The sequence below is a fragment of the Prorops nasuta genome, unplaced genomic scaffold (genome assembly GCF_024137725.1).
Source record: "Prorops nasuta isolate Cenicafe-Biocafe unplaced genomic scaffold, Cenicafe_Pnas_1.2 PNAS00018, whole genome shotgun sequence".
Taxonomy (NCBI): domain Eukaryota; kingdom Metazoa; phylum Arthropoda; class Insecta; order Hymenoptera; family Bethylidae; genus Prorops; species Prorops nasuta.
The window spans coordinates 1,774,440-1,789,991 of NW_027116815.1; the positions used below are offsets into that span (position 1 = coordinate 1,774,440).

The 15,552-nt window shown below is 42.7% G+C and overlaps 1 protein-coding gene across 1 annotated transcript; it reads left to right on the forward strand.

Annotated features, from left to right (window-relative positions):
* Window positions 1-1,159: 1,159 nt before the first annotated feature.
* On the forward strand, window positions 1,160-15,296 carry LOC136780236 (uncharacterized). The gene is made up of 8 exons (XM_066738473.1): window positions 1,160-1,355; window positions 2,620-2,787; window positions 4,702-4,886; window positions 5,505-5,743; window positions 6,043-6,321; window positions 12,616-12,967; window positions 13,677-13,956; window positions 14,251-15,296. Exons 2-8 carry the CDS (start codon window positions 2,626-2,628, stop codon window positions 14,470-14,472), a joined length of 1,719 nt encoding a protein of 572 aa, XP_066594570.1. The 5' UTR covers window positions 1,160-1,355; window positions 2,620-2,625; the 3' UTR covers window positions 14,473-15,296.
* The last annotated feature ends 256 nt before the right edge of the window (window positions 15,297-15,552 follow it).

Consider the following 15,552-nt stretch of genomic DNA (forward strand, 5'->3'; position numbering starts at 1 on the left):
TCGAGAGGAATTTTGAGAGAGAGAGAGAGAGAGAGAGAAAATGGCTCAATTATAGTTTGATCAATCGGTATAGGCCGGTGTATACACCTGGCACGAGCTGAAGCGTAAAGCGAGTGCTCGAGGTACAGTGTATGGTATGTGCACGGCGTAGGTGGAGAGGGGGGAACAGGTCCCGGGTCCCTTTGGCGCGCGGAAGGCGCGAGTGGGGAGCGTTGGATGAATGAGAGAGAAAACGAAGGAACGAGGAGAGTGGAAGGGAGCGCAACGGAGCAAAAGACGATTAAAGTGGTGGCAACTGTGGCAAGCAGAAAAAGAGGGTAAGCGACGTCCGAAGAGAATCTTTCGCTACGTTCTCTCTTTCTCCGACTATTTTTATCGCACGGTGCTTCCCCCTTTTTCTACCTGTACTATGTACCTGCCCAAAGGGACGGAATATAGTAGTGGGCGGGGGGGGGGGGGGGGGGAAGCCCACGGAAAGAACCTGCGGACAAAGAGGGAAAGAGGAGTATAGTTCCACACGTCCTATATCAAACTAGCTTGTCCTGTGTAGTGAGAAAAACTCGAAAGAATTTTACCGTTGAATCTCAAGAATTCACTTTGGATTTTCAGTGTAAAGTCAGGGTGGGTTTGAAGTTGAGTAGTATATATATATATATATATACAGGTGGTGGAAAGAGTAAAGAGAAAAAGCAAAGTGCATCGCAGCAAAGCGAAGAAGTGGAAAGAGAATCGAGTCGAGTCGAGGCGAGGCGAGCGGAGTTTGGGTGTTGGTGTCGAGCAGACTGGCAAGAGTCTGGCTGGTACCGGGGGAGGAGGAGACCGAGGAGGAGGAGGAGGAGGAGGAGAGCAGGAGCGGAGCGCCGAGAGAGGCCGCCGCGGGCGGCTCTGCAGCCTGTGTGTGTAACCTCGTTCTCGCGTTCCCTTCGCGGCCAACCCAAGCAACGAGCAACTTGCCAGTGCCAGTCCAGTCTTTCGCGATTCCCGTGAGCGCGCGCGCGCGCGCCAGTGAAATCGTGCCAGAGGATACCAGAGGAAACCAATTGCCAATTGACAGAGGAGCCGCGATGCTCAACGGCCTCAGCGGCCTCTCCACTCTCGACCACATCTCGCTGGACGAAGTTCGCCTTGAAACCATCGGCGCCTTCATCCTTCTACCACCGCAACCATCATCATCATCATCATCATCTTCTTCTTCTTCTTCTTCTTCTTCGTCTTCCTCCTCCTACTCCCCCTCCTTCTCTTCTTGTTCTTCGTGGTCATCCTCCTCGTCGCTCCTGTTCCGGCATTCCGTGCACCATCGGAAAATATCTTCGGCGTCCTTCAGTTTACGGTTCTCCAGTACGAAGAGTGCTCAGGTGCGTACATCTCTCCAAATACCTTTCTTTCCTCGCGTATTTTCTTGCGAAAGAATCGAGTAGTGCTCTCCTCCTCTCCTGTATACGCTCGGTTGAATTTTCTACCTGGCACGAGTGGCCAACTGCAACGAGGCACCAACACCAGTCCAGAAAACGCCACACCGTCTGCCTTCCCGAGGACGAACCATGTTAGGAATCGGTACGCCATCGGCAGATCCGTATCTCCTCGAAAATTCTGCCCTTCGTTCTCTCGTCCTTCCTCTCTTATATACGCGCGTACACAGGTATATTAATAAATTGAAAAACTTTGAGGAGGGAAAATGACGCGTTTCCTCCGTGTGTTATTAGGAACGTCGAGGAGTCTCCTCGCGGAAGTGGCTTTTAATATCGCTTCGTTATTAGTGTACCATAATTTGCTCGAGCTTTGGAATTGTGCAAATTCCAGCAACGATAATAAACGGATGAGCCTCCTCGAGTTTTCACAACAATTCCATGTGCTTCCTTGTTTACCAATGGAATTTCGCAAAAACCCTAGCTATTGAGACACTTGGATACTTTCCAACCAATTAAAAACGTTTATTATCGCTTTATTGTCCACTGTTGAAAGGTTCCATTGGTTGCTCGAGATTTCCTGTTAAATTCTTTTAAGCTTCGCAAATTGTTTCTTCTTTTCCCTCTCTTCCTATCCTTTCCGGTACGTAATATAGGAGCCTACTGTTCATCGCGATACGTTCTGTATATATATATATATATATATATATATATACATCTATGTATACGAGGCACGTTTTCACGCTACTGAAATTCACTTTGGAGAATATTTTTTGGGCCAGAATAGAGCTTCGTGACCGTGTCTGTCGCCGCTTATTTTTATTCATCGCGACGGATTAGCGGTGCGATACGGGTCGGTGGGAAGCGATTTGCTGCAGATGGATAGCGTGGAAACGGGTTTAAGCGTGAAAGTAATTGAGGAAGTGGATGAACTTGCGCGTGTTCTCTTAGGCAGGACGGTAAAATTGATGTTTTCGTTCGATAGTGTAATAAGAAAGTATATATACTTCCTCAACTAAAATCTTTTATTAAATACCGCAGCAAATTCTCAATTTCCTTTTCTTTCCCTTCCTCGAGCTTGAGATGTCAATAACTTGTATGTCTTTTCAATTTTAAACGGTTCATTAATTTTCTTCTGCAATCTACAAAATTACAGTGTTCTTTTGGTTTTAGAAATTTGATTATTCAGTGTTTTTGTCTTTGGAATGTTTAGTGAGTGATGGCCTTGCGTCTGAGGGGTAGCAAAGATGTCAAGAAGAGCTCCTACTACGTGTGGTACCTCGGGGCAAGGGAGGCCAAAGGGGTGGACGCGATGCCCGCTGCCATAGCTCACCTGCTCGAACGAGAAAGACTTCAAGAACCTTTCAAGGTCACCTTGCAGGTGAGTCCTAAAACATTCCGAGAGATCCGGTTTTCTGCCTTCTCAAAAACACACTTGAAAAATTTCCTATCCCAGATCAACGAAATTTGCGTCATGTCGCGCGTTTCAAACACCCCCTCCCTCTACTAAAATAGTTTTGGTAACAGTGAAAGCGTAGAGCAATCCAACGCAAAATCGCCAATTTTACGACCTCAGCTTACATCTCTCTCTCTCTCTCTGTATATATATTTCTGGTTCTCCGATCGATCGTCGATAAGTTTCTGTATAGTTTCCATCTTTATTAAACAGAAAAAAGCAGGATGTTTTCGATTCTGAATATTGGAAGATGGTCGTTCAAGGCGAACTATCGGTTTCTCAATAACGAAAAACAGCGATCGACTCTAGATATACTATATATATATATATAATACGAGAAATACTGGATGTACTAGAAAGTTGTAGTTTTTTTTCATCGCAAAGAGTTTTCAATGGTTTATGCCAAATTAGCGAGGAATACACTTGCGGGCTGCATTTATTGACCCAAATCCAGGAACGAGTTCAATGTTAATAAGACTGACCGAGCTGGCATATGATGAGAAAGAGAAAATGGATATGACCGTCGAGAGCACGTGGCACACGGGATTCCTGTCGCATGCCAATTGAAATCTGCAAAAGGAAGCGACGATAGATTTAGAAATCGACGCTACCGCAATCAATCCTGCTCCCTGCGGCTACTTTCCGCGTAACCTCAATTATCAATTTCATTCATTCCGCGAAAGATCTTCACCTTAAAAACATCCTCCTCGATGTGCCCCATTACAAAGATTACATTATCGACAATCGCGAAAACCGGCGACAGAGCGAAGAGTTATTTTCAGCTTTTACGATTCTCGCTCCGGTAAATAAAGTGCGATAGGAGAAAGAAGAATTAAAGGAGCCAATTAGCGATTAATGAATCTCGATAAGTCCGGTATACACTCTGCTGCACGGACGATGCTTCGGTGGCAAAAGCGGAAAACAATTTGTGAAAGCTATCCGGTGCGTTAGGCATGTGGATCAAGGTCGTAATTAGCACCATCAGCCGCGTAATTTATCTATGACGCTGCAGAAAGCCCGCGCGATGCAACGAAATTTTCTTTCTCCCGTCGCGATATAGTCGAGTCCGTGTGAATTTTCCTTTCGCGCAGGCTAATTCCGTCCGATTTCTATTACAACGTTACAAAATAATGGCGCACGTCCAAATTAAAATTGTGCAAGTCTAATTACGTTACACTCGTTATATATTCGCCTGTATATCGAGAAGAGCGATAATCAGTTTGATATATTCATGAGATTTTTTATATCCTTCCCCGTCCATATTAAGGACGATGAGAGAGATCGAGAGATCGACGACGAGAGAGATTTAGGTAGCTCGCTGTATATACATATACAGTTGCGCAAGATTCGCGTTTATTGACCTTAGAAGAGAGGACGAATATTTCTCTGTCCGCGATATACGTATATATATATATATATATATATATATATATAATAGTGGCTCTGTGGATCGAGTGTTATGCAAACTTTGCTCGAATGTAGAAAGCTGCGCTCGCAACGTTATTTCGTATAGACGCGGAGAAGTGTGTGACTGGTCCCCTCTAAGGTCTCGTTAAGGTCAGCCGGTTCGTCGGACGAAATTTATACCTCCCCTCCTGTGATGGAGCCCGCCTCGCTTCAAGGTCAACGGTAAAACGTTGATTCGCGCAACAAACGCATTATCGAGGCACTCGCCTGCACATTATATATTTGCCAGGCGGTAAAGTTGCAATTACCAGCAGTGATAAATGTTTTTATTACGTCGAAAGTTCCCCCGGCGGCAGCGGCCTGGCAAAAGGTTTAAGAGGGGCTGCGTGCTGCGGGAAGATGAACAGAAATAAGCTCGAGTTTTATCGACAGGTGAGCATCAAGGGCTTGAAGATCATTCAGACGGTCCATCCTGGGGGATCCTCGAGGCCTGCTGTGAAGCATTTGGTACCAGGACACGCGGTTCTTGCAGCTGTTCAACGGGAGGACATCGTGGCTGCTACTCTTCTTCTGCCAAATCCTGCCACTAATAACCCTGTTCATATTCATGCCTATAGGTATCTATATACAAGCATATGCTCCAAATAAATATTAACCTTAATTCCTGTAACCGTTAAACTCGAGAATCCTCCGAAACACTCGACTTAATTTCGTTGGATATTTATGTACTTGTTCTTATTAATTTATTATCGAGGTGGTATCATATATATATATATATGTATATTACAACGAAACAAAGTTACGTTACAGCTAGATGGTTAAAATAAATGTACAGTGTCAAGGAACTGACGTAACCTCGCTATATATGAATCGGCGAAAAATCTCACGCCACGAATAATGCCTGGTAAAAATGCGTAAAACGTGACTGCGAAAGAAGGAGATTTAGGCTTGCAGATTCCAAGCGAGCGAGTTCTCTTTCACGCACGGATCATTTTTTCCTTTCTGGAAAATCCGTTTAAATGGAGGTCGATTGGTTCACCGCCTCGATCGACCTCGGTCACTCCTCGTAATTCACTCGCTAATTGACCGTACGCTATATATATATATATGTGTGTGTGTATGTGTGTGTACTTTATACCCTTCCATAGCGGGCCATTAAGGATGGTGATAAATGGGAGCGGGACAATTAAACAAAAGAAAAAGGAAAAAACTGTGGAGTATTTTGTAACTTGCAGATGTGACTCTGTGGAAACGGCGGAATTGCTGGGTGGTCAGTTGAAGGCCTTGGCGTCGCACTCGGACAATTTGGCGAGGGTCGCCTCGGTGGAGGGAAGGATACGCAGTAATTTGGGCAGCGATGGCCGCAGCACGAGGGAGTCCGAGTCCTCCGAGGGCAGCGGGGAACTCCGACACGATCCTGTTCAAACCACCACGATTTACGAGTCTCTCGCCGCTGAACTGCGCGCAAAATTAGGTATATATACAAATCCAACCCCTCGAGATCTTCAACATCCACCACAGAAATAAAATTATCGAGAATTATCCGAAAAAAAAGTACATATCTCCTTAAAATTTATCGTTTCAATAATTCTTCTTCATTGGTATGCGTGGTTGTCCTCGTTAAAAGCGTCGAGAGGAGAGTAAAAAACGTTGGAAAAAGTGGATACACTCAAGGATCGTGAGATTTGGGAATGACGAGATTTCAGGGTTTATTTTTGGATTGGATTGGGGAATGTGAATATTATTATTGAAGACGTTGTTTTTGTCTTTCAGGCAGAGGTAATTCTGGGGACAACGATGTGGGCCCGATTCTGTTGCCCCCGCGGGATTACGACACTGTGCACCGGCATCGGGGTAACCTGGCAGGGATCGAGTTTAGGAGGTGCTTGAACCAAACGATCGTAGGTGGAACTACGGCTGTGGACAGGGGCGGCACGAGAAGTGCAGCCAGCAGCGGAATTGGGTCCGACAGTGCGGCGACCCCACCGCCGTACCAATCGCATCATCCGTTGGGTCCCAGGCCCTCCAGACCATCCAGGGATTCTTCCTCTGGTGAGCGAACCTGCCCCCTCCCACTTTAGTCTCTCTTTCCAAACGTTCTCCAAAACCTTCGAGAGAATTCATTCTTTGCGTGTGTACACTACACAACTCTCTCCCTCTCTTTGATACGCGATAGTTGAAACGATCGGATCGAATATCGATCGGTTTGTCCTTGTAAAGGAGCAAGAAAATGAAGAAGAGAAGAAGAGGGAGAAGAAGATGAAGAAAAATGGTTGCATGTGGGTTCTCCGAAGATCGAAGGCACGGTAAGTATCGATATATCGAGTTTCGATGTGATGGAGCGAGACGTGTGTAGCTCGTGCACCGATGGCGAATATAGCAGCGAACGCGAAGGTCCATGATCCCAGGATCGCTCTCGGGAAAGGCAGAGCTTCGCGGTCTGAACGCTTCATTACTCCGCTCGAGAGAGATTCTTCGGGCTCGCCGGATGCTGAATCTCGCACGAAAGTGAAAGTCTTTGTGTTTCTTCCATCATCGAAAGTCCAATGACTCTTTCTCGCTCGATGGATCGATCCGTCACGAGAAAAAAAAAAAAAAAACTGTCCTTCCACCAATTCTCTCATAGGCCAAGCTCGCAAAAACCCGCAGCTTTCTCCATGGACTGTACGACGAATTTTTCCAAGCTGAAAACGAGGCTTTCTTGCTCCAACTTATTCGATATACGCAGTTTTTTCCGATCTTGACACGTACCGAGGTCAGCGATTGTGTGCGAGAGATTTGGAACCTTTATATGTGTATATATTGTGGTATCAACGTTCACTTTATTGACCGAATTTGTACAGTGTTTCCTTCTCAAAGGGACAACAACTACTGCCCTCGAAAATTTCGGCAGGTCCCCGCCTATTGCCACCTCTGATACATACATATAAATATACACGCTTATTAGAATACATTAGCACGCATTCGCCGTTATACTACAATATATATATATATATATACGGTGCCAGGGATGTGCACGAGTCGCTGTTGACGAATCTCGCGGTCGGAGACTCGCGGAGAACCGGGCAGAGCGCAGGATCGACCTCGTTGCCCAGTTTTCGCCGAGTTCGAAAAATCCACGTGGCTTATTCCCACGAGTACGTCGTTGGATTTTTCAGTTTTCGCCACGTACCGTTTCGAGAGCCGAGGAATGCAGTCGCGTGCCGATCGCTCTAACGACCTGCACACAATTCTCCACTTTCGTCTCCTTCGCTTCGTTCGATCGGTACACAACTCTGCAACAAGCCGAAGAACTCGGTCAATCACTCCCGTCAACTCGCAATTTGCCCATCGCGGGACAATCCGACGGGAAAAAATCATTCCTGAAAATCAACGAGGGGAGATTCGACTTTCGTGTTCGCGGAAGGATCCTGAAAATCAGGTCGACAAATTGCTGTAAACACTGAGGGGAACGTCCGGTAAAATTGGTAGCGTTTTCTTCCTAATGTTATGGGTTTGTCCTAACCTCGATTATTCATCACGGAATAACGTCATTCTCTGGATGTCGATGTGGAGTAACCGAGTGGTTCTTTATAGAATTGCACATTGAAAATCAATAGAGAGGATAATGTTGGAACTAACGATTTAAATATTCAGTGAACCAAGTTTGATAATGTCAGCAGCGTTTCTTATTCTCATAATAACGAGCTGTGTATATTTCCAAACTCGATCATTCATCGGGAATATCATAATTCTCCGATTATTAATCTGGAACGATCGATGATTTTTTCCTAGAATCCAAATTCGAAAATCGCAAAAGTGATAGTAACGTTAGAATTGTAGATTTGAAAATTCAGTGAGTCTTCCATATTATAATTTTACTGAAACGAATAATTCCTATAAAGAAATGCAACGAACGTCCGGTAAAATTAGCAACGTTTTCTCTATTTTCTTTCTAATTTTCTACATGTTACTAACCCCAATTAAATATAAAAAAAATAGTATTGTTGTAGAACAACCGAGCGATCTTTCCAGAATCACGCATAAAAAATCAAGAAAAACAATATATGGAGATAGAAATTTAAAGATTCATCAATCCTGCCACACTCTGATTCTACCGAAGCGAATATAGAGAATTCATTTATGCGAGATTCTACAAACGATAGCTCGGACGGATAAATGAATTTTGACGATGAAAAATTCTGATGCTTCGATAAAATTCAAACGAATCAAAATTTCTTTCGGCACGAAGCACGGAATTATTCAGTTTTCCGACTAATCTTTTATCTACGATTGCGTTGGAGCACGAGAGCTTTCCCCGTTCTCCAAATCAGATTTTCCTCGTGGCGAATAAAAGTAGGGATGCACTCTGCGACGGCACACTGTAGGGTTTCGCGAGGGGTCGCAATTGTATTTTTCTCGAATGTTGTTTTCCGTGATGCAAGGGAAGCGTGTTTTGTCGGTCGACTGACCCATATCGATTAATGGAATGAAATTCGTGAGGAGAAACGAAGGAGGAGGAGAAGGAGTATGAAAAGGTTGGATGTTTAAAAGGCGACGTTAAGTACGCATTCGCAGAAGGTTGTATTGGGCACCTGTTACGGTGGAAGGAATACCGTTAGGACGTCGTGTCAGCGGCAGGTACCAGCCCGCGGGCATGTATCTTCACTTCAGGGCTGTGTAGTCGTAAAGAGCAAACCACCGGCCAAGCATGATGCAAAAAAAATTCCAGCTCCGTTATCAGCAACGCGTAGCTGTACACTCGCTAGTTATCCGCCATTTTATGCAAAAGCTGCGAAAAATCTGCTTATCGTCTCTGGATCGACTTAATCTCGAGTTGGTCGCCCTGGAAAACCGCCCATCTCACAATCCTCCATCATCGATTAGAATTTCTCCGTCTATTAATAGCCCCGTGCGATAAGATCCTCGCATGTATATATATATATATATATATACTCATCCGGTTAACTGGTCCAGTAATTTGCCATCTCAGATCTCTATCAGGATTTCTGCATAATGCAATTTTGTAATAAGCGTCCAGCAGCTCGATCATCGCTATAAACAGATTTGTTTCGTTCTAGAAGAGTGTATTTTACATATTGGAGAACGATTCGCAAAAATTCTATTCCAGTGGGAGACGATTACACGGAGGATCTGATTTCGTGTTCCAGTTCAAGTTTGCATAATGGATTTTCATATCGATAGAAATTAATTGAGGCTAACGAGGCTTATTGTTGATTGATAACGCAGATGCTCTCGCCTAGCGGGTTTTAATTCACATAGCGTTTCGCACTGATGTAAGCCGGTGTTGGCACACTTTGCGTATTATAATATACCTGTGGCATACAGGGTGTGTTGCGAAAATCTCCGCATGTTGCTAAAGTGGCATATCTTTGTAGAAAAACTGCTCGTGGTTTTCTCTCGACATGTGTTTCCACAGGAGACTTTTAACTGATCGTTCACACTTTTTAAAGAGAGGCTTTCGTCACTCGTGTATAATCGTGTACTTGTTTCGCGGATCTGGAACTGTGGTTTTTCTTTGGATTCTTATTTACGCGACACCTTGTATAGGTGTATGGGTATACCCGCATGCTTGGTACTCGCGATTTGCGTACGTATCGTTTGCGTACCGTGGCATTGCACCGCGTGAAAATGTCCCACGTTACCTAGATTCCCAATAGCGATTAGCCACCTTAACCGGAGAACCGCTTCAATCCATTAAAACTGCTCCCGGTAACCCCCTATTTTCCCGCGTCCCGATTCAAATCGATGAACTCTTGCTGTGTCATTCCCTCCCCTTCCTATCACACTCCTCAATTACCCCACGCCTCCGCTATAATTAATTCCATCAATTATCCTTAATTGATTTCACCAAATCCATTAGAATTAATCTCTTTCTAGCATCGTACTCTTTTCTATTCGTATAGACATCAATTATTTAAGTTAACATTTATAATATGCACTAATAATCATCGATGTCTTCGTTCGGTAATAATGTTTCATGATTTAAGAGCAAGAGAAAAAATACAACATTTTCTATATATCTAAACAAAACATGTACACAATTGATTTGATCAATGTACTAATGATATGAGGGACAAAAAAATATTTTCATTCAGCAAAAATATTCAATGATTCAAGAGCAAGAGAAAAAATTCGACATCTTTTATCTAAACAAAGCATGGAATTCAATTGACTCGATTAATGATATAATATGCACGATACACTCAAAAAATTGTCATCCAGAAAGTAATATCGAATGTTTCAAAAGAAAGAGACGATAAAAACCACATTCTCGATCTGGACAAAAAAACCTGCGCATAACGATAAATCATTGCAAAAAAGAACGACATTCTCAAATATCTTTTTTAACCAAATCCCATCTGTTAACGTTGGCGTTGCTTTGTTCAACGTTGCAGTCGCGAGAAAAAGTCTATCGTCGTCGGGAAATGTCGTAATGCGTTCATTGTCAGGCATCGCTGGCTACGCCACTGTCGAGCGATATTTTGAAACGCTCGTCACGCGTGTCGTGAGATAAAATGACAAAAAAGTAATAATAAATAAGCCAACTGCTGCAGTGGTTCATCAGTCGGGCGACGGAGAACTTCGGAAGAGAGAATTCTATAGAAACGTACACATATAATTTGTATTCGTCAGTAGCAATTATTCGTCGAAAGAAAAAATTGCTGAAGAATAATATTGGAACAGGTTTATACGAATAGTCTCGTTATATCCGTGCAGATCGACTTTAGATTCCATGTGCAGTAACGGCACTCCCCCGGACGCCTTTTCCCACCGATATATACAGTTAATTAACGCTCTCGTGTCCATCCTTCCTATATACCTCCACTCTGCACGCTTCATTCAGTTCTTGCAGTCCGGCATTGATAGCTTCGACCCCTCCCCCCTCTCACGATTCATCATTACACGTCGCAAGACCAAAACTACTCCCGGAGAACGAAGAGTATATAAATAAATTCTAATAGAGTTTCGTGATAGAAAATGAAAGATCCGATGTGTCTCGGAAGAAAAAGGTGAAGCGAGTAGCGGAACTGCCGGGCGATTATTGCAATAAGGTACTCTTGACGAGGAGTCGCGAGTCTCGCAGCTGATGATGCCACCTGACCAAGTGGATGACGCCGGTGAATTCGTGTGTGAATCGACCTCGTAGGAAGCTGAGGAATAAGGTTCCGCATTCTCGGCCCACAGCCCGAGGCCTCTCTCAGCCTCTTCGTGTCTCTTTCAATCTTGTCCCCTTCCACACTCGTTCCAAACTCGCCAAACTTATAGCTTTGAATCACGGGGAGGTCAACGAGATTTTCACCGATATCCCTCAAAATTATCCTTTTCTCTCATTTAAATCGCCAAATCTGTCGGATTTGCTTTTTTTCATCCATGATTTATTCGTTATTGTACAGAGATATCAAGCAAAATTGGTGTGTATGTTATGTATATATGTAACTTGGTCCTGTTTTCTGTGTACACTCTTCAAGAATGAAAGAGTATAACCTTAGCTTTGAATGATGGTTAGGTCATGAGATTCTGCTTGATGTACGTTAGAATTGTCCTTGTCACTCATTTAAACCACTAAATCAGTTTAATTAGGTTTTTGATTTGTCCATGTGATTTATTCTAATCATTTATTACTTTAGAAAAATATTTAGAGCCTCGCAAGCAAAATTAATATATTTAACCTGGTCCTGTTTCTTATGTACACTCCTTAAGAATGACAGTCTTGTTTATATAGCCAAGTATAGATTTTCACCCAACAACGCTCCATTGTATATAGTACATATATATATATATATATATATAGCGCTTGGAGTGAAAGACGAGACAAATGTATGAAAGGTTTAATTCCATCATGCACACTGGTTAGGATTTAATGGACGAGTGGCTATCATAGAGCTTTTCCCCATTTTGCTTTTTTCGATCCATTTTCTATTTTTTCCCCCAGAGACGTTTCTCTACCAAACGATTTCTAAATCCCATTGACCTTTTCGAGATACGTATACGTATACCGTTATTGTCTAACAATGCGCCCCACGCTTTTGTTACTTGCAGCGTTTCATTTACTTAAGCCAATACCGTTACGTCTATTTCTAATCTCTAATTATCCTTTTTGATCTCTTTCACAAACCTAATCTCCGATAGTTCGTTCTGGATGTATGCAGCCAGGCTTCAGAGGAGCGTTATAAAGAGCAGGAATAGTCGGAGAATGATCGATTATTATACAAGTTTCTCCGAAGTTTTAGAAAAAAATGACGACCTACTCGATGGAGTGGAATTTTAACTACGAAAGAAGATGGAAGACGCGGATAAAGTTTTTTATAGAGCTTGGTAATTTACGAGTTATGGTTATTTCAGATGACGACTGGGGTGGAGCAACGGAGGAGAACGATTATCTTCCTGAAAATGAGACAACGGAGTCCAGCCTGAATTTGCCAAGACTACCGAGGAGTCCCGAGAGAATTCCGAATCAGATGACTAATAGAGGAGTGTCCCCGAATTCTCAGAACAGAAATCGTCGAGCAGCCGAGTTCAGGCAACGCTCGCCGAGTCCCCAGTACCAGCCCAGGATCAGTCCTGGTGAAGTCACCAGTCCGAGGGAAAGGTTCCAGGATGCCAAGGAGATGTTCAGGGCTATGGAGAGGGAAAATATTGCCAGGCCTATAATCACTAGACAACGAGAGCCCGATAACCATCATGGGGTCCATAGGTTGGTTCTCCAACTAGCACAAATCAATTGTCATCTCAAACAAGTTTTCTTCCCACACTTTTGATTTTAATATTTCCTTCTAAACACACTTCCCGTTCTCGTGATATTTATCATTTCTATCACTACCAATCGTCCTTGAATCAAGCGACAATAGTGTTAATTGATAAAAGTCCCATAATTAGACAACAATTACGTAAATGTTACTATATAACGAAAAGAGCTGATTTTCATTTTCCTATATGTATACTTATAATCTGGTCTATAGCTTTCCATGGTTTTATATATATAGCTCTGGGTTTTAAAACGTAAAGCTTGCAAGTGTCCCGGGACGCATTCCTAACTGATTTATCAAAGGTAGGTATATGGGGAGAGTTTGATAAAGTGAGAATGTGCGGCTCGACCAAGTGGCACGCTGATGACATTATTTCCGAAGGTTGGATCTATGCTCTATAATATAAGCATTCGTGGAGAAAATTCATTCGGAAGAAATCTATCGCCAGGCATATGATTACCTCGAAATTATTCCTCATCCACGAACCATTATCGTTCTCCATTCCCATTGTTCACTATAGTTCTATCGCTGGAATTGAAATCCAAGTCAAAGTATATCATAGCTCGTCAGCTTCTGCCAGTGATATCAATGTGAAAATTAGATAATGGTAGCGAGACGTAGGCACACAAATTTGCTAATAAATAATTTTATTTTCAGGGCCGAATCTTCCAGACAGATCCGGGATGATCGAGTATCCCGTCAGAATCCTCCAAACTTGAATACTCCCATTTCTCGGGACCATTTGCTGAGACGCAGTCACGTGGAGCAACTCGAACGAGAAAACGATGCTTACAGAGTTAAACCTCGACCGAGGACACACCAGTACAACGAAAGACCGGAACCGGAAATCTCTAGGCCCAGACCCAGAAGCTTCTACGAGAATCCCGGTATCGGTCGAGATTTTCGGGATCAACGTAACCTGATCGATCTCAGAGAAGTAAGGAAACACCTAAGGAGAGAGAAAGTTCTTATTGCCACTGGTACCAATAAAAACTGGCCATTATATATAGCTATATTGTAGAAATCACTTGGTGAAATTTCACGTGAAAAATATCTTGGATAATTCGAGAATTTATTGTCGAATATTTCGAAGAGCTGCAATTAGGGAAAACTAGCATTAAGCAGCTGGATAGTTCTGCAGGCTGTATAATAGTCCAGTACAATGATTTATTATAAATATAGTAGGAAAAGCAGTGATTAGATTATGATGGTTTTTCTTTTGTTTATTCAGCAGGTACGGGATTTCCGCGAGAGAGGACACGTGCGTGAATTGCGCGAGAAAGTGCGGGCGAGAGCAACGACTTACCAGGAGCTGTCCGAGCACGAGAGATATCCAGGATTGGATCGCGAAAGCGCGAGACCACCTTTGGAAATTGTACCGAGTCCCGGTAGATACCGCCACAGCTACGCCGAACCACCGAGACTCGGATTGGCCGCCCTTCATCCCTACTGACACGCCTACCTTTTTGTTAATTAATGAATTATTTAATTAATCAACTTATCTCGTTATCGCATTATTCCTATGTACCGCCTCGGCTGTTCGGTGTACATCCTCCTCGGGTGACTCTCTTCGGTTCCCTGGAACGTCACTAGATTCAGACGATTATATTGGGAGCAAAATTATTCGATTCGAATAAAATTTCATCCATTTAAATAAAAAAGGATCATTGATATCGAGTGAGTTTAATCTCATTGGGATTATTCGAGGTACGATTTATTTGGATCAAACAATTTTCTTCCTCGGTGTACCCATGTGTATACTTCGTGCGTTAAGACGTTAATCAAACGTGCACAAACTTTTATTAAAAAACTTTCATATTTTTATACAATTTTTATACAGTTTTTGTACGAATACATCCGTCGGTAAGGTAGGAACTGATGAAATTCTCATTGAAAATTTGTCGAAAGAATTTTACACAAGAGTATTTGTACTAAAAAAAAATCCGTCCTGTGCAGAGAATCTCGCATGTAGAGATTTTACTCGAGCGATGATGAAGCTTGATCGACCATCAGGTTTCTAGTGTTTAATAAACGTGGTTGTGTCCACTGGATAGCCAATGCCCCGACTTAAGAGTTATATGTACGAACACTATATATGTATATGTGACAATGTTTTGTTGTTATAAAAGTGAGCATAAGAAATATCGTTGAAAAGATTATCGTTGACTTCCGTTGCGACCCTCGGACAATGTGCTACATGTATGTTGCTACACGAGAGATGCCACACTCACGATAATCGTAGTTGCAACAATAACAGTAATGATAGTGAATATAACAATCAGAATAATAATCATAATAACAAAAATTTCGACTTTCAATGATTATCCCGTCCTCGAAAGGAAATAAAATGCACCATTTGTGTCTAGATTACCTACGGCTTTACAGTTGAAAATTATTTCTATTGCAACCTGAGAGTTTTAAGATTATAATGGTAATTATTTTATTAAAAAATATTGTTGATAATTTTGCTTAGGTTTTCAAAGAATAATTCAAACTTTGAACAGGGATTAGAGTGGTCTGGGTTTAATCGATC